The 22174-nt window shown below is 31.9% G+C and overlaps 2 protein-coding genes, 1 long non-coding RNA gene and 2 other non-coding genes across 9 annotated transcripts; 3 read left to right on the plus strand and 2 right to left on the minus strand.

Annotated features, from left to right (window-relative positions):
* Positions 1 to 2652: 2652 nt before the first annotated feature.
* Positions 2653 to 4141, minus strand: LOC108226803 (uncharacterized). Its single transcript, XM_017401795.2, has one exon. The coding sequence runs from the start codon at positions 3328 to 3330 to the stop codon at positions 2899 to 2901; it is 432 nt and encodes a 143-aa protein (XP_017257284.1). The 5' UTR covers positions 3331 to 4141; the 3' UTR covers positions 2653 to 2898.
* A 2077-nt stretch (positions 4142 to 6218) lies between these two features.
* Positions 6219 to 10692, plus strand: LOC108225379 (uncharacterized). 5 transcript variants are annotated; one of them, XR_010284225.1, is made up of 10 exons: positions 6219 to 6579; positions 6789 to 7854; positions 7973 to 8058; positions 8151 to 8347; positions 8480 to 8505; positions 9009 to 9442; positions 9614 to 9691; positions 9778 to 9851; positions 9976 to 10135; positions 10406 to 10692. It is a non-coding gene; the product is annotated as an uncharacterized LOC108225379 (long non-coding RNA). The 5 variants fall into 5 exon arrangements; XR_001807580.2 differs by having other exon boundaries at positions 6228 to 6579; positions 6789 to 6848; positions 7758 to 7854; positions 9614 to 9851; XR_001807578.2 differs by having other exon boundaries at positions 6228 to 6469; positions 6789 to 6848; positions 7758 to 7854; positions 9614 to 9851.
* A 1431-nt stretch (positions 10693 to 12123) lies between these two features.
* Positions 12124 to 12212, plus strand: LOC135147454 (small nucleolar RNA snoR1). The gene has a single exon (XR_010285028.1). It is a non-coding gene; the product is annotated as a small nucleolar RNA snoR1 (small nucleolar RNA).
* Positions 12213 to 12263: 51 nt separating this feature from the next.
* Positions 12264 to 12400, plus strand: LOC135147459 (small nucleolar RNA snoR77). Its single transcript, XR_010285033.1, has one exon. It is a non-coding gene; the product is annotated as a small nucleolar RNA snoR77 (small nucleolar RNA).
* A 1038-nt stretch (positions 12401 to 13438) lies between these two features.
* LOC108224695 (cinnamoyl-CoA reductase-like SNL6) lies at positions 13439 to 16898 on the minus strand. The gene is made up of 5 exons (XM_017399387.2): positions 16565 to 16898; positions 15135 to 15316; positions 14630 to 14824; positions 14399 to 14552; positions 13439 to 13778 (listed from the first exon to the last, which is right to left on the minus strand). The coding sequence occupies exons 1-5, from the start codon at positions 16821 to 16823 to the stop codon at positions 13477 to 13479; spliced, it is 1092 nt and encodes a 363-aa protein (XP_017254876.1). The 5' UTR covers positions 16824 to 16898; the 3' UTR covers positions 13439 to 13476.
* Between the last annotated feature and the right edge of the window lie 5276 nt (positions 16899 to 22174).

Genomic DNA, 22174 nt, shown 5'->3' on the forward strand with positions numbered 1-22174 from the left:
TTTGAGAGTTTTTTTATCCGCTTTCTCTAGTTTGTGGGAAGTCCATCATAATTTCTCCACCTTTGAATTTGTTCTGGTTGTGATGTTCTGAGCTTTGTATGACATTGTCATTGTTGGACTTGTCACTTTTGCTGTCTATTATTTTCTTCATAATCTTACCACATGAGATAAATTTTTCAACCATCAGCTCAATGGACTCAGACTCGCATTCATTGGGTTATAGATGAATTGAGGACCTATTAATATAAGAGTGTTTCAGTTCAAGTGAAAACAAGATCTTCCAATAATGATAGTATCTTGAAGAAGAGAAAATCGCTTTAGATGACAATGCTGTGGACTTAAGATGTCGAAACTTCATACCACGGATGTAGCTTGTTTACAGGACTTTTTATGTTATGCTTTATGATAAACTGCTGATGCTGATAAAAGTAATAGTTATTTTTAGTGCAGTATCATTGTAATTCTCATCTATCTATTGTTCAACAATTTGGAGATATTTCAAGGAGTACTGCAGAATAATAACATCACTAAGCATCTAAACTGTCTGTCATCACATGCACTGATTTGAGCATGTACTCATCTGCCTCTGGAGAGTCAGAAATTAGCTCAGTTCCACACCAAATATTTTCAGTTCCGCCCCTTTTTCCTTCCTTGCGGTATCCTGCAGTGGTTATATCTGAGTGGCAACTTCATTTTAAGAATTTTTAGTCAGTTGTTGAGAATGTTTGTGTATGTGTAATGTGTCTGCTACTGTTCCTATGTGGGTGTTGGTCTCAAAGTCAGTTCCTCTGTTTGAAGGTAGATAATGAAGGTTTGAAATATCGGTTTTTCTATGGTGTGGTCATGGGCACACGATAAGCACTAACTCCTATGAGTTTGGTGCATTTTTATTGGTCACCTAATCATAAATAAAAATGGTCCCCATTTACATCAAGTCCACCAATCAAAATCCACCAAAACCATCAATTTTAGTGTATAATGTGTGCCCATGGGCACACACTAGACAAACCCTTGAAATATTCATATCAGAAAGATGCCTGCATTTTCATCTTTACCTTTCTATTTTTGCTGAACTCAATTTTTGTGCCGGCTGTCTTTTTACAGTGCTTAAACCTTTTTACTATCTGATGTCTGAAAATAACAAAAAGAAAAAAATTACCGTACATTACGAAATTTTCTTAGTTTGAGATAGCTGGTACGCACGGCACTTCATTGAGATTTGAGACCATGCTAAGTGAAATAAGAAGAGGTTCAATACTTCAATTCACATAAAAGAAGTTTAGTGAAATTCAATGTCAAAAGTAATGTCACTGTCATAATTTAATTTGACACCAAATACAAAATATTCCAACTCAAAACTAAAAAGCAATTACGAAGATTGTAAATATGGATATAAATATGCATACATATATATTTGATGTCAAATTCGCATCTAAGAAAGCATTAGTGTCAATTGGAGAGAAACAATACATATATTTAGCATCCAGATGAGGAGTGAAAATTAGAAAAATAGTTAGAGGTTAAAATGTTAGCTGAAAGTTTAAAAATTGTTAGATTCGAAACTAGTTTATGCGTTTAGTATTTGAGGTGTGAGTTTTACTTTGACACTAAAAAATACATTTTGAACACAATATCATAGAACTGACTGTAACTATTTTATTATAATAATGTGCTCGTAGTTGGCTCTAACATCATAAATTTGTAAATTGTAACCAGTATTCTTATGAAGTACTCCTTGTCTCTTTTTATTTCCTTTAGTCCTGTCATCTTTAATTTAATGACAACTCTTTCTAGTAATTTTACAGAATGAACTCATTAGAAATTTGGATAAATTTTATAATTAATTTTTGATAAGCTCCTAGACATGCGGATAATGTGGGTGTTTGTGTGACACTTATAAGTCGAGCTTCTGGGATTATAAGTTAGGAGCACTTATTCGTACCGTTTGTGTAATAAGTCAAGAAGCACTTATAAAAAGCTAGGAATGCTAACTTTTGTTTCAGGACTTCTACTTATTTGCCAAACACTTTAATCACTTATAAGTCTTGTCTGGCTTCTAACTTCTCCTCCACTTATTTATTTTAAGCAAGAAGCACTTATTTTAAGCTCAGCCAAACGGCCCCAATAACTTTTACTTGGGTCGGCAGACCCGACAATGCACGTTGCATTGCTTTTGATATGATAATTTTCGATTGTTGGCCTGTTGCATTTGCATATGATAAAGAGTGGTCAAATGTATGCAAGGTGTTATTTTTCCTAATATGATGTACCTTTCCTCGAATCAATAGTTAATACTAAAAGTTGATGATACTAGTCTAACATAACTTAAAAAATGCTTATTACTTCTAATTGTGAATTTTTTTTCTTAGACTTATAAATGTGAAGTTATAAATGTGAAGTTGATTATAAACGAGAAGTAATTTTTGTATTATGTATTTGACTAAATTATGACAAATCATGATATGAAAATTATTAATATAACAATACATTAATATAATTAACTTTTAGAATGATCATTTTGTAAAATCAAATTTCAAAAAACAAAAATCACTAAAAAAATTAGAATTTTTTATCTCTTCAAGTGTCAATTTCCTAATCACACCTGAAACAACCGGTGGAAATATAAACAGACGACCTCCATACACATTGCGGTTGAATAATTTTATACATGTATTAAACATTTCATGTTTTAAACGAAATCGAAATTAACAGTCGTCAACACCAACACCAGGAAAGAAATCGAACTTTTTTCTATAGAAAAAGTTAGAATGTTTATCGAACATACCTACAAGCTCCAAACTACAATACACCATCAATTAATCTAAAAAAATATATGTATATCATCATTCATCACCATCATGTGACAGATAAGATGAAGAAGAAGAAGATAAGATGAAACTAAAGCAACTTTAAGTTGTTGTCTGAAGAAAAAAAATCACCAGTAAAAGAAACTCTACCAAAACCCACATGACCAAGCTGCTCATACAATTCCTGCCAAACCCTCTCTGCTTCCTCTTCTATTTCCCATGATTCTCTCCTCTCCAACCTCTCTATCTCTAATTTCCACCCTACACTCATCTCCCTCTCTCTCTCTCCCTCTCTGTAATCAACATGCAACTTTCTCTTCCTCCACATTTTCCTCACACACTTTTTTCCCACCTTATAAGGCACTTTTATAAATGCTAAAGTCAATAAATTCACCGCTGCACACGGGCAGCAACACAATGCTACACAGTCTGCTATCACTCCACCCGCGGTTGATCTACACGCCTTGCCTGAGCATTTGAACCCTTCTTCTCCATTCCCACTTGACCCCTCCACGAGATTCATAATAACGATCTCGAGTGACGGAAACAGGATTTCGAAAAAGAACGGAAATAATGTGAAAAAGGTGAAAGAATGTGGTGCTGATTTTTGTGGCTAAACACTTGCATTTCTTTCTGAATCTAAACAACAATGTGAACAAGAACACATAGCAACTTATATGTAGATCTAGACTAGACCTAGCATTTGGGCCAGGAGAGGCTTAATGGGTCGCACGTACAACTTTTTTATCGTTTCTTTTGATTGAAATTTTTTAACACTGTAAACAAGAGTAAAATATTGCAATGTTGCCAAAAGGGTCCAGATATTCATGTAAATTAATGTTACTGGTGTTGAATCTTATACTTGAAGTAGGGAAAGGAGGTCAAATCTCAAGACTCACGCGCTGGAAAACCGGTGTTAGACACTCGAGGGAACTGGACCAGGCCCAATGGGCCCCTAGGTAGGAATCTGAAACTGCAGCTCTTGACCGTAGAGTAACATGAAACTGGTACTCATAATAATCTGAAGTACGAACGTGCTACAGTTGTTGCAGGCTCTTTATCGCGCGTGGCAAGCTGAGAGGGGAAAGTTAATGACAAAAATGCTCTCGACCCATCTGAGTGCGTGAACAAAAAGGTGAAAAGACCAAACTGGTTTTCACGGAGCAGCGGTAATTTGGAGGTGGGTTCAAAAGTGAAAGTGAATTTTTTGTTACAGGCCTAACCATATAAAGTTGCCGTAGATGTACGAGTACATCCATCTTGCTTGTCCTTCCGCCTTCGTTCATATAATCATATTTAAGCAGCGAGTACTTTGAGCTGGCTGGCCACGCTTAATTTTGCGGTAAATTATCCGTTGTTTTTCGTAGTGAAAAGATATTTAAATTTTTTATGTGTATGTTGCTCATCTGTTTTTTAGGCATTTAATTCTTTCATATCAGTTGTCAAGAACCATTTTCTTCGTATATTACTCCTTCAATGTGGAAAAATAGACCGTTTGATTTTTATGGGTAATCGTTTGTTTATATAGTTAAAATTATTAATTTTAACTTTTTTAAATAAAAATGTATGATTATTATTATTATTCAAAAAAATTATAAAAATTAATAATTTTAGATATGCTGTCAAAGTGTGAAAAATAATTCATACTAAGGGGATGTTTGGATGGTTGGTGGAAATGAGTATCGGGAATGGTAATAAGCGGTATGGAAATTGGGAACGGGGTACGGGAAAAGGTAAGCGGTGTGCAGCGTGATGAGAAGATTTACCCTCCAAGAGGGAATGAGGTTTCCATTCCATACAAAAATTTTGTTATTCCAAACACAAGGTATGAATATGATTTATGAGGTTCCAATTCTCGTTAACCGGACTCATTAACCATCAACCAATCCGGCCAGCGTTTTTTAAAAGCGAGGACCCACAAGTGTAAACATTGACATGGTCCAGTATATGAGGGTAGAGTGTGGGAAAAGGACACCTAAAACAGAAGCAGGTTTGTGAAAACGCATTTTCTTCCAATAAGACAAGCATGGATAGAGAATTTTATCGTTTGCCCCATTCCTGTTTAAGCTTTAATTTGTAACAGTTACCGTCTTGTATGTTTCTGAAGAAGAGAGTGATTGTCATTTTAATTTTGGTTCCTCCCTCTTGTTTCATTTCTACACAAATGTTAAAGTTTGTTACATTTAAACAGATTGAAATTACTATCTCAGTGGTCTGTACTTTAGAATTTTGTCCCCAGATATTTACTACTTGTTTACCGGTTTTTCAATGTTTATAGTTAATTGCACCAACTTTATTTATGGTTCAATTCAGAGCTAAAATGTACAAGGTACATTGCAAAAAAGAGGTTTTGCATCACTTAAATTATATTTAAGATTAATAATATCACACGATAAACATAAAAGCAAGTCCAACAATGTCCTGAATTAAAATATAAGACAATTGGATGAAATGTGTGCTCCAACAAAGTCCTGGTGCCTTAAACCACTAGTACATCCAACAAGTGTCTCATTTTTGGGGTATTTCTGAGCATGTCATAAACTAATTTTTTTCATTAAAATATTAACTTCCCACCATTTCAATGCATCTTTCTCCTCTTACTTTTTCACTTCCCTCCAATTCTAATTCAAATAAATTATTAGTTTAATAATAAGGGCACACATATAAGGCATGTTGTTGGAGTTCATGTATCAAAAAAATGTTCTAAGTTGCTAGGACACTATTTTTTATTATATTTATAGGGCACTTGCTAGGACACTGTTGGACTTGCTCTAATGAATTAGAAATTCTATTACAGTTAGATGAATATCATTGACAAGTTTGCACAATCATTTTCGAAAAGAATAAAAATATTATACTCTCCCCGCCCATTCTCCCAACTAAATATATACAAATGTTTGGGAAGAGAGTAACTACTCAAAGACACTTTTCAACATTGCTCAAAAATCAATACTAATCCGTTGATATATATAATCAAGATTTATTGAATTTTTGATAAGTCAGAGACTTTTAAATTTTAATCAAACCACAGTATAATAGAATAAATCGGTAAAATATTTTTTAACGATTAATCAATAAATCATTGGAATTTTTAATAAACTAATTTTTTTAAGACACTAGTTATATATTGTTGTAATATCGAGAATCAGCGCTAATCAGTTGACCTACCTAATCAAAATTTAGGAGATAATTAGTGAATGTAATTGGTAAATTTTTTTATAAAAATTAACACTCGATTGGTAAAATAGTTCATAATAATTAATCACCAATTAGAATATACTAAAAAATCATTTTCGTGTATTAACAAATGATATAAAATTTTGTTATAAATGGTCAGAGGTGTATCATCAATATCAATATCAATTCAATATAATCTAAATTCCTGCTAATACCCATTAAGTATATGGATCTTTTTTTCCCAACCCGACCCGGCAGTTACCTTCTCACCATTTCTTTTTCCTGTTTTTTTTCCACATTTCAAATCTCCCACGTTTCAAAAGCTTAAACTAGACTACTCTCAACGGATTAAACTGCTTTCAAGCTTATACGCACACTATTGATGGTTGGTCATGTCTGCCCATGATTTCAGGAGCCATTTCCTCCACCGCTTTACTGTTATGGAGTTGCCTGTGAGTCTCAAGCAAATAATTATGTGGACGGTGGTAAGTATCAATCTTCGCCACGTGTGCTTTATCGTGTGTAATATCTTTTGTTTGGCTTTCGAACTGGTTAGTCTTCTCAGTCGGATTTTGCTGCGGTATTATTGATCATGGTGGGTTTCTTTGCCTGCAAATTTCTCTATTTACCGACTTTTCTTTAGCTTTGAGTTTGATTGGGATTATAGAGATTAGTTGTATTTAAATGTTTCTATTAGCATCAAAGAAACAAATAAATTGATTTTGTGTATTGGAGAAGGGCCATGGCCACAACTAGATGTGTTTTTTGTCTTTCCCGATTTACACAATTACTTTGCTTTGGCAGGGATGTCTTGAACTTTTGTCAAGAAGTGGTATTAGCATCAAGGGAATGAAGGCAGTAGTGGTCGGTCAAAGTAACATTGTTGGATTACCAGTTTCACTTCTTATTATTCCCTATTGCTTCTCATCTTTTTTTTTTGTGGTGACGTTTTTCTGATAATTTCAAATATCTGATTTTAACCTTTACGTGATTCTGGTCGTGCTTTTGTTGGTTTTTGCTCTTTAAATTTGATATGCAGGATTTTAGTGATGGTAATACTTCTCACTTGGCACCCTATATTTGGCTTAAATTTATAATACAGTAAAGTATGGTTATCAATAGAGTGTCTATTAAGTCTTTAAGTATATCTATGTATTAGGTGAGCCAAGTACAAATCTGGCAATGCTTTTGATGCATTTTGGCGTAATAGAATGGTTAATAAGATCTATAATAACGTATCAACAACCCATGATAATTGTGTTTTTTTATCACTCTACTATTAAGAAGTAGTTTCTGGAAGGCATGTGAATTCTCCTTTATTTGCTAGGTATCTAAGCTTCTGACATTACCATCTTGGTATTAAATGCTCTGATTGTTTGATTTCAGCAGAGACTTGAACTTGACGGAAACCAGTTGGTACATAGTTTTTATTGTCTTCCTAGAATTAATTTTTAATAGGAAATGAAGCTATTTATCAATGTAGTAAATTTGCTTTAGGTAATTTAACTTAATTTGTTACAGTTCAAATTGGATATTTCTAAAATTTTCATCTTCATATATATGAATTGTACAAGAATGAACTACCGAAGTTATCTTCTTTAATTTGTGATTTTTCATGAGCATATATATATTTTGCATGAATAACTATATGCAGCTACGTCCTTATATGTTTACCTTTGTTTAGATTTTATCAGAGGATGCAGTTTTTATATGTTTGTTCTGCTTCTGTTTAGAGTTTAGTGTGTCCACAAACTAACAAACTTTTCTTAACAGTCTTTAAGAGGTCCCAAAGGTGGTATGATTTTCTTCAAAAAGGACCCTGTTCTTGGTGTTGATTTAGGATCTGCTATCAACAATGCGGTTTTCCCAGGTTTACAGGCAGTTCTCTGTTCTTGCTCTATTACCATGAATGACTTTGCTTGATTATAAGATTCCAATTTGATATTATTTTCGAATGCAAATTTAACGTTAGTTAATCATTTTTACAGGGTGGTCCTCATAACCACACAATTGGGGACTTGCAGTCAGCCTGAAGTAAGCGCAGACTCCAGAATTTAAGGCTTTCCAGAAGCAGGTATTTTTTTCTACATATTTTTACATGGACAGATGGACAGTTGAAAGAACTTTGTCCAATAATTCTGACCTGGTAATTTTTTTGAATTATAGGTGGTTTCTAACTGTAGAAGTCTTGCTTCTAAACTGATTGGTCAAGGATATGAATTGCTTCAACGTTTTCTCATGGAATTTGTACGTCTCTGGTATCCAAATTTGCGGAGAACTACTTCTGTTAGATTGGTAATCAACCAACCAGCTTGGTCTTCCTCTGAAAGTGAAGATGAAAGAGAGAATTTGAGTTTTCCGAGGTTATAGTTTTCATGAACATTTCTGTGACTTGCTTTATTCCATAGTTATATATTATATATGATTCATTTTATTTTTTTGGCCATTTGAGCTGACCTCATTTCTTTTGTGTAACTTTTTAAAAACTTCGACAGTGAAGATTTCTGCTCATCCAGTTCAGGTATGCATCTTCTTCTGAACAGATAAAATTCCATATTAAACAGTTGAAGGAACTGACTTCAACATTTACATAAAGCTTCTAACAACTAAAAATATAGCTGAAAAACTAAAAAATAGCTAGCATGAATTGATGATTATCTTGCACATGTCTTCTTACCTGTTTGTAAAACCTGCGTGTTCCGCTCTTTCCAAATGAAATAAATGAAAAGTGCAATAAAAAGGATACAGAGTTGTTGTTTAATGACATATGATATTAAAGAGTCCCAGAATTTTGCATCATTTAACCAGTTCCGAGGAACACTAACAGGCCCTGCTATCATATTCAGTTTCGAGAACATATTAGGGTAGTCAAAAACTCTGAACCTTGGTTTTATTTGACCCCTGTGTTTTATTTATGTTCTTTGGTGTATCTTTGTCTTATACATTTTAGCTATTTTTAAGTTTGCAGAGTCGCAATATATGGATATGATTGTAAAGTTTACTATCTGGTCCTTTTGGTGACAGGCTGATGTGTTCTTCAAGACAAGTGTTGATAATGTATAGCCACACCATAATATACTAGCTCAGATTGTTGTGGACAGAAGTTCCTAGCAAAGGACGATGCTATGCTCCTGGACTCAAATCTACTCGCTCAATCAATTCTGGAACTCCTTAGATGAGCAAGAATAATGGTTTTCCATTGCTTGATTATTCTCCTGCAGCCAGTAAAAGAGATCATCCAGAGTTCACTGACAAGAAAACAATCCCCACTATGTTTAGAAAGCTTGATCGCAAAAAGTCTCCTAATCAGAAAATTGAAACTGCAACTCCAGTTTCTGTAGTTGTTTCAGATGATATTAAATTTAGGAATGAAAATTTGTGCAACCAAGATGGGGAGGAGATCAATGGAGGATGAAGGTTGACGGTCTACCGATAATGAAGTGAAAAGCCATTTGCAGGTATAATGTACATTAATATCCGATATTTCAGACACACTAATGAAAATAAAGATCCCAATTCAAACAACTCTGCTACTAACCATTGTCGAACCTTCAGCAAATCAGTTGCGACACAGACAGTTTTTCATGTATGGTGTTCGTTTGTAATCTTTTTACTGCAATGACATACAGGTTCCAAGAAAAGGGTTACTTCTACTACTGCGTTCAATATTTAGTTAAATCTGTTGTCTGTTGATTCGCAAAGGTCAGGTAATATCATATTTACTAAATACACAACCCTGTGTTGTATCAGTATAGAACCATTTCTGTCCATATTAGTGTTAATGTCTTTGCAGCATGTACTGGTTTTTGGTCAAGAAAAGGTCCATCACCCAAGTTTATGTATTATTTGGTGTCTCACAATTATCAGGTAAGATTTATTGTAATATTGTTCTTTTAAACTTTTTAATAAGTAATCTCTCAATTGTGAGGCTTTCCACCACTACACAACCATCTTTATTTTGATTTTACATAACTAACGTAAAGATATGCAGGTGGAAAATGCGTATCCTATAGTCTGATGTCTCCTTCTTCCATCAACGTTGAAAAATATGTAAGAGGAAAAAGAGGCATTTAAGACAACCATATTCTCATGGCAAAATAAAAAGAAAAAATACAACCATATTCTTGATACTGCAGACGGTGTAACTTCAGGTAATGCAACTCAATATTTAAATTATAATTAAAATATATTTATGTTTAGTTGATTTATTTGTATGCCAGTTTAGTATCTTTTCATAGTGCATTATTTGTTGACACCATATATATGAGTGTGTTGATTGTTTGACCTTACTGGAACTGATAGACTTGGTTTACCTTTACAGTACTTTGGATTTTGGTGTAACATCTGATTTTTTAGTTAATGTGGTTGAGTCTAATGTGTGGACACATAATGATCTAATGCCATCTCTCATTTATGTTAAGGATTGTGAGTCCGGGTACCTAATTGAGGATAAGCAGAAAATTGACAGAAGCTTAAAAGATGCTTCTTGATCGTGGTCCTTGGTCCTTACTGCGTACATTGAGTTATCAGAAATTTGGAAGTAAGGTTTACTTTTGTCATTCTCTATGACAAAGTTTTACTATAGAGTTAGCAAAGCTGTTTTACCCTACACTGGTGGTATGTTTAATAGCTATAATATTAATTAGCAATTTACTGTTTAGTTTGCACAATGTTGTATGTATAGTATTCTAAATCAGAAATTTTCCAATCAAGCTCATTTAGTTTAGCTCAACTTTCATAAGCAGGTTTCTATTTAAATAACAAATAATTTTTTTTATATATAAATATTTATTCTACAAAAAGACATTATTTTGTAAAAGTACTTATGTAAGTTTTCCAAAATCCTTTATTATAATACAAAATCATATGTTTTACAGCAAATTCAAAATATAAACATATTTTTTTAATTTGATAAACATGTATATTTTTATTTAAATAATATAACATTGAAAATAAAATTTATACACACATATAAATAAATTTTTGTTACGCTGAAAAACTTTAATTATATAATAAAAATTATTTTTATATTTTTTATCATGCTAAAAATTAATAAAGTATAATTTAAAAAATAAATTTAGATAATTTTTATCATCATCTTAACTATACAATATGATGACCTGACAATCGATCTATAAAAATATTAAATTTTTATTCCAAATATGAAATGTTATATTTATATTATATATTTTATTATATTAATGATATTACAAACTTATATGTTTCACATTGTTAGAGTTTGAAATATAACAAAAATTATATGTTTTATACGTCCAGAGCATTTTCTAAAATAAATATTTTAATAATATTTAAATTATACTGAAATTAATTTTGTTACTTTTTATGATATCAATACTGAAAATAACTTTAAAATTTCCGCCTAAACTTAACTTTCTGGAGATTATAATTCTTTTTTATAAAATAATTGAGGATAAATTTAAGATTTTTCACATTTCCGTGTGCGAAACACGGGCATAGGTTTAGTCATTCTTTGTCAGGGTAATACACATGACCTTCAAAGCACCTTCAAATCTTCTTCACAGCTTTTATGGGATTTGTTTTTATCACTTGGTCCAACAAGAAGGAAGGTAGCTATATTCATAACACAAGCCAGCTTAAATGAGCATACCAGGCCTCAGGATTAATTTGCAAAAATGATAGTAGCCTCTGAGTTCTATTGACCAAGGTTTTAGTATCCGTGTGCGAAGCACGGGCATAAAGCTAGTCTATAGTAAAAAAAGTTGAAGTGTTCGAATTTCTTACATGGTCGTTATAAATTTTATCTTGGGCCTAAAAGCCTTTTTTTTTTGTCAGGAAAAGTTAAAGCCTGGAAACAATATAAGGTTATTAGTTCATCAATTTCGTTTATGTATATATCTGGGTTTCATCATTCACGACTTCACGTGTGTTTATGGGCCTGGGCCTGTATAAACATGTTACAGTGTATTAGTAACTGAATGAAAGCCAGCCCAGTTAAAAAGTCTATATATGATTAGATCGCATAGAAGTTGAACGCAAGCTGCTTGAACCTAGGGTTCCGCCGCATCCTCTCTCTTTCACAATTTCTTTCTGGATCTGTTGTTTATTGTTTAAATTCATTATGTTGTTGTGGCTTGTGTGTGTTTTGAATTGAATTGTGGGCAGAGATGATTGATGCTATATTTCTGACACCTCTTGTATGAGAAAAGTCTTGCTTTTCGTTGAGCACATTAAGCACCTCTCTGAGCCCTCTCTCTTTAATTTTTGTAATTTTGATTTTTAATATGCGAGTGGAAATTCAGGCAGCCTCTTTTACTAAGAAAGATAGAAAAGAAGGTGTTTATCTGCTCGTAAATTATACCACACAGCTGTTGCTCTTCAGATTTGCTGAGATTTTTATTAGTCTTTGAAGCTGGTCTAGTAAGCATCAGTACATTTTTTTCTTATTTTTTTATATTACAATTTATTTTTATATTAATTAAAACTAAATTAGTTGTAATTGTTTTATGTATAGCTGCTAGAAGCCCCGAGTTTTGTGGTAATCAATGGGTTTATAAGCTTGATATGTTAAGCATTTGTTATGTGTGAAAAGTTCGGAGATGCAAAATTGGAATTAGTCAATGGTTTTGTATATCCCTGTAATTTATCTCGGGGATTGACATTATGAACGAGATCAAAATACGTGGCAGAAAAAAAATTAGTAGTATAATTCTTGTGATCAATATGTGGCGAGATGTTGGGCTAAAATCCAAAGTTCAAAGGATTAAACAAGGGGAAATTTTTTTTGTTTTTTTTTTTCCAGAAAAACAATGGGAAAAGTTAAAATTGCAAACGCTATCATATGCTCCCTCTGGCCCTCTCATTGTCCCTCTCATTTCTTTACATTACCATAAATAGTAAGTTTTTTCAATCATTACACCCACTACTTATTTTTCATACATTGTCTTGGTCTCCGTGTCCCCTTCCAATGTAAACAATTGAGGGGGACGGAGGGAGTAGTTTTTGTGTGAAAAATTATACAATTATTAATTGGTGTAAATTTCACAAGTCACAAGACTGGTATGTCAATTCTCGGGCATTCGCGGCCATCTCAATACGTGGGCCTTCGGCCACCGAAATCGAAATTGAGTTTTATTTCAGTTAACCGAAATCCAAATAAGCAAAAAACTAGCTATCAAAAATGAACTGAAAATTTTCAATTTGTAATATAAACCAAAATTATTGTTTCTGTTATGACCGAAATTCAAATCATTCTTTGCTATACCTAATGCCGTATAAATTCATAACAGGGAAAGAGACTGCAGGCTAAGGAAAGAGATGCATAAGAGGGATGGATCAGTTTTTTACCAACTGCCTCATTACATCTCTTGGACTTTTTCTTAAATCCCTAGTTCTGAGACTTTTTACACAAAATATATAAATTATTAATAATACATTGAAATCGGATTGAATACACATACTAAACTATGGAGTAATTTGCCTTGCAATTGAACAAAATTTTATTAGCTGAATTCTAAAAAGTGATTTTACAATTTCTAACCCTCGACATCAGTCTGGAAAGTTTTAAATTAGACAGTTGAAACTGTATAGTAGCATCTCCTGATGCATTTTCAGTTTCAGATATAAAATTTACTCGAATGCCTGTCTCCTGTGCCAGTGTTTCTACCTCTTCCTCGTTCTTGATCACTTGGTCGAAGCAGATGTACCTTCCAGAGGCTGTCCTGCTCATTTCCTCGAATACACATACATGAGCCTCGGCTAATCTATTGACATCAACGCTTGCCAGTAGTCCTTTTTCATACATTTCTTGCGCACCTGCACACACATACAATCTCCTCAATGTTTGCCAAATGTCTGCAGAATACTTAGAGCCCGTTTGCCCGGGTTTAAAGCTGAGCTTTATGTCATTTTAGACTTTAAACTTAAAAATGTCTGGTTGTGTAAGAAATCAGTTACTTAATTTTTTTGATAAAAAATTACTCATACTCCCTCCGTCCCACCAGATTCTTTACAGTTACCTCTTTTGGACGTCCCATCCATTTCTTTACATTACAAAACTTTCCCAAAATAGTTAATGGGTCCCACCACTTTATCATTTTTCCTTCCTTTTCACACTACTTTTACTCCACTATCTCTCTTTTATATATTAAAAATCAATGGGTCCCACCACTTCACCCACTTTTCTTCCTCTTTTTCACTACTTTATACATATTTCTTAACCTCCGTGCCCAAACCCAATGTAAACAATTGGGTGGGACGGAGGGAGTATATCATGAGTCATCCATAAATTACTATTATTCTTATTATGATATTTTAATCACTCATTTATTAATAAGTCAAATTTATTGAAACAAATATTTTACATCAAGTCATAAGTCATAGTTTCAAATTCAGACAATGTTCTGGGAAGTTGTTGGTGATAATGATAAATTTACCTTTTAAATAAGCGATAGTTGATGTTGTATTTCTGTTGAAGAATTCTGGACCTCTAATGAGGCCTGGGCAGATTGTGGTCAGCTTCAGTCCCCTCTCTTCCGCTACTCTCCAGGCAGCCTTTTCCGCCCTTAACTTGCCCAGAGCATACCAAAGCTGCATATTTAGATATTAGAAAGGCTAGCAACGCCGAGTGTGAAGAGTGTCTTCGATGGAGTATAGTGTTTAGGTACCTTTTTCTCTATACAAAAAGACTCATCACTCCAGCAATGATGATTAATCACAGGAGAGACATTGTTGGCTGAGTAATCTTTCCATGTACAAGCCAAAAGTGAAGATGTAAGCACACAATGTCTGATTGAAGGTGTTACTGCGCATGCCTCGATTACATTCTCTGCTGCCTTCACCTCTAAATCAGCCATAAATTTCTAACCAAAAGCAAGGAAAATATTAGTAAATCTGCAACAACTGCTTCTCCTATCATCGACTGAATTACTGAAAGGAATACATCATTCTTACTATCTAAAACTATGATTTTGAGGGGTTCCTTTACTTCAGCAAAGTGTAGTTGTTAATTTGTATATAATGAATGTTTCGTGTTAAGATTAGAAACTTTTTCTACACGTTCCAAATTATGGGTCTGGAAGCATAGGCAAAACGAATACAGGAGCCAAAATATATCGGAAAACCAGTAATTACTGGCACACCACACAAGTAAAAAACTTAATATAAGCTTACAGAATAGCCAGAGAGCCCAGCAGGGTCAATAAAAGCTGAAGTGTGAAAAACTCCGCAGCAACCACTAAATACATCTGATAAACTCTCGGCTTCGTATAGCTTGGCCATGACAATTCCAATCCTGTTATTAGTTCCCCTCATCTCTCCAGATCTTTCCATCTCTCTTAGATTATCTACATCATCTGCATGATTAAAGAAAATTCAATGATACGATTCACATATATTTTTTATTTTTTTTGTGCAGATACAGAAATATCAATAAATTACTGCCCAAAAAGATTCAATTTGCCATATTACACATGTTTAATGTTGGATAACAGTACTATTTGCAGCAAAAGCTAGTTATCTGCACCCTTTCATCAACAAACCTACCACGCCATTGCAACTTTAAATTAGCAACAAAAAAAAAAAAGAAGCATTAATGTTCAGTATTTGCCACAAACCACGGACCTAACTCCACTATTCACAATTTGACATACTAAAAAAAAATAAATCGAAAATAACACTAAGAACTACTCTAACAACCCGAATTGACACGTTTGCATACTCGAACATGAGTACATGACCGAAAATCCGAAACTTTCAATATCTGTTGATTTTATCACGCAAAGAGGATGCTCCACACAATCTAGAGCGTTTAAAGTCTGTTTATCAACAAGTATGTGATTAGGTATTTGATAAAACAGCCTTAAAATAAGGCTTCCGTTAAGCTTTTCTTCAGACGCAGCTCTTTCCTTGACAAGTAATAACTAGACAGATAGGAGCATCTTGCTGGCTAACTGGAATGATAAATATACTGGTTTTTATCTTATATGCATTGTCCTCTAAGAAAAACTAAAAATCAAATAATATGATATGTATATTTACAGATCTAGCAGGGAACATTTATGCTTAGCACAACAGGGACGGATACAATATTCCCCTATTAATTTTATAAAAACAAGAGTGACTCGCAAGTTTGTAACAAAGATAAACATATAAATAAATTACTCCCATGGTATTACGTAATGCGGCACCACAAACAAGTCTCGAGAAATTGATGTTGTAATTTTTTATTAGGATGGAAAGAGAGACTTTGTTTTAGATGAATAATTCATAATGCAGTGTCACAAATGTGACAAATATGTTAAAATTTTAAGAAAAGAATCAAAATTCTCGTATTATTTACACAAGTTGAAATAATTGTTTAATTCTTCCGTCATGAAATGCCAGCAAAAACTCAAGAGCAAACATGTGGCAGATAAGTTCTCGAAATTTTGTAGAATTGTAGTTCATCGAATCTAATTCGGATCCCCACAAGAAAACAAAGCCCTGGCGGCATACCTAGGAGAAGACTTTTCATTACGGTATTAAATATTTTAGAGCAGTTTTTTGAAATCCTGATTCCGTGACCGACTCTGCTCGACTCGATTACTGATGAGGGAAATTACCTTGATTATCAACAATGATGCGAACGTTATACCCACGGAGTAGTAGCTGGTTGACAATAGCGATTCCCAAGAAAGATACACCGCTGGTGACACACACCACCTTATCATGCACCACGCCGTCGTTGTCGGCGTTCATGACGGGACTGTTTCTGATCTCCTCCTCCTCTTTACTTTTACAAGCGCCGGCGCAAGATAGCAGGAGTCGCCGGAAACTTTCAATCTCCGACCTGCGGTGTTCATCGGTGCGTACAATACCCATTTCTCCGCCAACGTCTTTATAAGTGAGAGAGAGAGATTAACGAGATTGAAGTAGTTGCAACACTTAGTTTGTTTCTACTTGCGTTGTATAAATAATGAGATGGCTCGGAAGACTCATGTCAGGTGGTCCCCAGTCTTTACTGGTGCCAGAAGATCAACATCTACGTGTTAATTCGTCATTATCAAAATCAGTATTTATATATAGTTTATTATATAAAAATATTTAATCTAAATTTAGTTAAAAGAATTCGATAACTATTTTTATTATAATAGCATACACTTACAAGTATATATCAAAAATTAAAGTATTAAAAAATATTGAGAATATATAAGATTCATCATAAGGAATATAGATTATAATTTATAATTGAATTATTTATTTAATTAGACATGAGAGATAGACCTTCAGAATATATTTATTATTTCAAAAATTTTAAGTTATAGTTTTGTCAATGCAATTATTTAAATATAAAATTTAAATTCAATAATAAGAATTATGTATTATAAGCTTTTTCTTATTACATGCATTGGGTTACTCATTTGTTAACAAACACAACAATAATCATCTTCATTTTTAATTTTCAGAATATTTGTACTCAGTTAATCTCTAAACAAAACGGCTAATTATTTAGTTCGTATATTTGTTTTTCAACTTAGTTGCACGATTAGTTCGAGTTTGTCTTGTTGATTGAGTGTCTTCCGTATTAATGAAATCGGTTCTAAATTTCGACAAAAAAATAAAAATAAAATTATGTTGTCCACTTAATGCTTGTGCAGTTTATATTATTCCCCTTATCGTCGTATGCTGAATTGCTGATATATGGTTCCTCTGTGATTTTTATTAGAATTACTATGATTCCGGTATTTTAACTTTCGGTGTTTGATTTATGTATTATATTTTAATTTTATGTCCTGATTTATATATTATGTGTATCATATTTCTTGTTTTTCATAAGATATAATAGTGGGTGTTTGGCAACGGCTTAAAAGCCAGCTTCTGAGTTTATAAGTGAGAAGCACTTATTTCATACCGTTTGTGTAAAAAGTTAAGAAACATTTATAAAAAGCTAGGAATGCTAGCTTTTGTTTCAGAGTTTCTATTTATTTACCAAACACTTTAATCACTTATAAGTCTTAATTTGCTTCTAACTTCTACTCCACTTATTTATTTTAAGTAAGAAGGACTTATTTTAAGCTTACCCAAACGGTAATTACATATTTTTTTTGATTTTTTATATAAAAATTTAGAAGAAAAAAGTTCAAAATAATTTATCCAAACTATATTTTATAAGAGTTTTAGAATGCGTGCGAGCTCTCGTCTTCCAATCTTTATAGATATAATAGTTAAAATATATTCATAAATTCTTATTTTCTTTTAGACTTATATACCTATCAACTTTACTGCAAAAACTAGAAATGTACTTTGTACCTTTTGTTATTTTTTCTTGAACTAACCACTTACTCGAGCTAAATAAGGAATGCTAAGTTTCCACAATATTAAAATTTATAACTTTGTAAATAATATATTTTTTAAACAATAATTATATTACAATGTAAATAAAATAAAAACCACTCATATCATAAAATATATTTATATACTTTGATAACTCATTTTAGCACGTAAATTTTTCCATTCCTAAATTCACACATCATCCCGGCTCGGCGTCAACCCAATCATAAAATACATAAACAAGACTGTAGGTCACTCCTCGTGTGTTGAACGGCGGATACAAATCAACTACAAATGCTGCGGTGGTAGCTGAAACGTGTGTCATGGAGGTTACGCAAATTAAATACCCCATTATTTATACAAGAGCATACTATGATTGAATATCTACAGACTACTACTATGATTGAATATGATCCACTTAAATTTGTCACAACAAGAATTCAACAATAATTGGCGCATCATTTTAAAAACCGTGATATGAAAATGTCAAAACTACTAATAGAGTACTTGGATTCAAATATTTATAACATCCTGCTTAGGATTTAATTTCCCCCATCCTGTTATTATATACTATTAACGTGATAATAATAAAATTGATCTTTTTGATATGAATTTATTGAACATAATAACAATTACTTTTTGCGACATACAAAATATTATGAGATCAAAATAACTAAAAACTCTTTTACTAAATTAAAATTTTATTATTATTATTATTATGTGTTATGAACACACCAGGAAAAAAATCATAATAGATTTTACTATAACTATTATAAATTGATTAGGTGCACATTATAAACGATTATAATTACGTGATTCTTTTATTCTAAATAATGCTTGTTTTGATTTTTTATACGTAAATTCAATCATATAAAAATAAATTTTTATATATTATACTTAACTATTTCTAAAGAAAAATTAGTATATACTCTATTTTTATTAAAGTTTACCTTTAACAGTCAAAATAATACGGAGTAATTGTTTTATGTCTGAGGAATACACTCGTGGTCGTGGCTGTAATAATTGTCAAACTTCAAAGGGGATAGCACGCCGCCATACGTGTCTGCATATAGCCCAAGAGACTTAACTAACGCCTACTTGGTACTCCCTCCGTCCCAGTCATTTATATACAAATGATTGGGACACGGAGACTAAGAAATAATATAAAAAATGAGTAAAGTTAGATAAAAAGTGGGTATAGTAGTGGGGTCTATTTATATTTAATAATAAATTTGAGATAGTGGAAAAAAATAGTAGATGTAATAGTGTTTATATTATTGTGTGCTCTTGGGCACACATCAGAAAGACCGTTATATTATTATAGAATGGAGATATTGGAAGAAAGTAATTGGTGTAATGATGTTTTATATTATAAAAGTTTACTACTTTTTGTATGTATACAATTGATGGGACGTCCCAAAAAGAAAACGATATACAATTCATTGGGACGGAGGGACTACCCCAATGTTTTTCGTGTACTATTTATAGACCCTACTTTTGTTCCATATTGGCGCTTGTTCAGCGTTAAATTAATACTCACTCCGTCTCTTATTACTTTTCCTGTTTCTTTTCAGCGCGTTTGCCAATACATAATTTTGATCATTAATATCTTTAATTTCGTATTGGTATTAAATATAAAAACTTCATTGTATTAAAGTACTCGTGAATACGAATCCAACAAGATCACTCACGACTATATTTAGTCTTATAGATTAGACGTAAATTAGTAATTTATCTCATGTTATGAACAGTCCCGACATATGAAACGAGAAAAGAATAAAGAGACGGAGGGAGTAAATTCATACAGAACCTAAAATGAGAAGAAAAAAAAAAAAGAGTTACACGCTGCATTAATTCAACATTTTTTGTACTATTAATATTGAAAAATATTACATTTATAGAAGTTTGATAGATTTTCATGCAAATGTGAACACCTGTTTCATGTCCTTGGGAAAACAGAGAGCATGATGCATCATGCATAGAAGATCCCGTTCGATAATTGCTTAAAAGCTCAAAGACTTGAGCCCAATCAATCTGTTTACTGAATATGTTTCTAGTGTTACTTTACGTCATAGCGGTCAGCGGAGACAAAGGCTACACAAGGTTAAGTACTAATGATATGAAATTAACTGACGATCGGTATTGGTAAAAGAAAAAAAAAACAAAAAAAAAACTGACGATCGGTATGAAAATTTGGATTTTGTTTGAAATACGAATCTGAATTTGATTTAAAATCCACAATATTTTTGAATATTAGTATAAATTTGATAATGTGAAATAACAACTCACATTCTACTATTTGATCAACGTCCTCTAAATAAATTGTTATTTTTCATGATGTTTTATATTTTCTTCGTTATGGTGGGCTAAAGTTCAGTCCAAAAACGAGAAAAATATAAGAAAAAATTGATATTTTAAGGTATAATTTGATAAAATTTCTGAATTCTAATAATATCTGATGTTAATACACACACACTACATAATTTAATTGAATATAACTAGCAAAAATAAACAAGAAATTTATATACTTTACTAATATTTTATTTATTTAAATATATGATATTTTATTTATTTAAATATATAATTTTTCATAATATCTATACTATACTATTAAAGCCGAAACACTAAAAGTTTGGTCGGTCGGTACGCGGGCTTTTATAAATTAGCGGGCTTTAAACAAAATTATTGGGCTTCAAACAAAATATAAACAAATCAAAACATAAAACAAATATAAAACCTATTTAACTATACCAAAATCAAAGTCAAACCTTAAAAAATACTATATTATTAAAACCGAAACATAAAAAATTTGATAGGTCGGTACACGGGTTTTTATACGAACTTTTATAATTAGCGCCTCAAACAAAATTAGTGGGTTTCAAACAAACAAATCAAAACATAAAACAAATATAAGATCAAAACATAAAACAAATATAAGACCTATTTGCCTATATCAAAAATTAAAGTTAAACTTAAAAAAATATATACACATCTGTACTATATATTAAAGCCGAAACATTGAAAGTTTGATCAGTCGGTACTTGGGCTAAAATACGGGCCTATCTATATACCAATTATTCTTTCTAATTAAAATATGTTATCTTTTTTTATATTTTCTAACTAAAAAAACTCCATCATTTAAAATAATATCGAGAAACATAGTAATTACCTTTTGAATTAAAACACATTATCATTTTTATATTTTCCAATTAAAAAACAGATCTTCTACGATTAACACGAGCTACATATATAAAAATATAATACTATTATATATAATTATTAATGAATAACCTGTGATATTTTTCAACTAAAATATATTAACATTGTTTTTAAATACACTAATGGACTCACTTTAAAAATAATATTATAAATCTATAATATACTATTATACTGTTAAATTCGAAATATGAAAAGTTCAATTAGTCAGTAGGTCAATCGAGTTTGGTGAGCCGGTTGGTATTCGACCCATGAATATCTTTATTCATAACATGTTGTAATATATTTTTTATTATCTATTAAACCAAAACATTTAGGTAGCATGATAGTATGTTGGGTTAGTATTTGGTTTTACACGTCTTTTTTAACTTAATATGTTCCATACTATATTATTAATTATCAATAACGAAATATTAAAAGATTGATTGGTTGATTTATATTTGATTTTATAGATCTTCTTAAATTATAACATGAAAAAAAATGTATTTCAACATTCTCAGTAAAATATATATGTTCGACCTAATTTTTAATTAGTCATTTGACGAAATTAACAATTAAGAATTTATATAAAAAAATTATTTAATCATAGTATTCTATCATAATTTTATTCTCACAATGATATTAGTTTAAGTTAAAATATATACGATAAAATAACAACTATTATAACCGCCCGTGCATTGCACGGT

The sequence above is a fragment of the Daucus carota genome, chromosome 6 (assembly GCF_001625215.2).
Source record: "Daucus carota subsp. sativus chromosome 6, DH1 v3.0, whole genome shotgun sequence".
NCBI classification, from domain to species: Eukaryota; Viridiplantae; Streptophyta; class Magnoliopsida; order Apiales; family Apiaceae; genus Daucus; species Daucus carota.

Excerpts from the sequence above, each read along its gene's own strand:
- LOC108226803 (XM_017401795.2), bottom strand. The coding sequence starts at position 3,330 with ATGAATCTCGTGGAGGGGTCAAGTGGGAATGGAGAAGAAGGGTTCAAA.
- LOC108224695 (XM_017399387.2), bottom strand. The coding sequence starts at position 16,823 with ATGGGTATTGTACGCACCGATGAACACCGCAGGTCGGAGATTGAAAGT. Across the intron at positions 14,825-15,134 it reads CTGGGCTCTCTGGCTATTCT|AAATTTATGGCTGATTTAGA; the intron begins GTAAGCTTATAT and ends GCTTTTGGTTAG. Across the intron at positions 13,779-14,398 it reads AACTATCGCTTATTTAAAAG|GTGCGCAAGAAATGTATGAA; the intron begins GTAAATTTATCA and ends ATGTGTGTGCAG.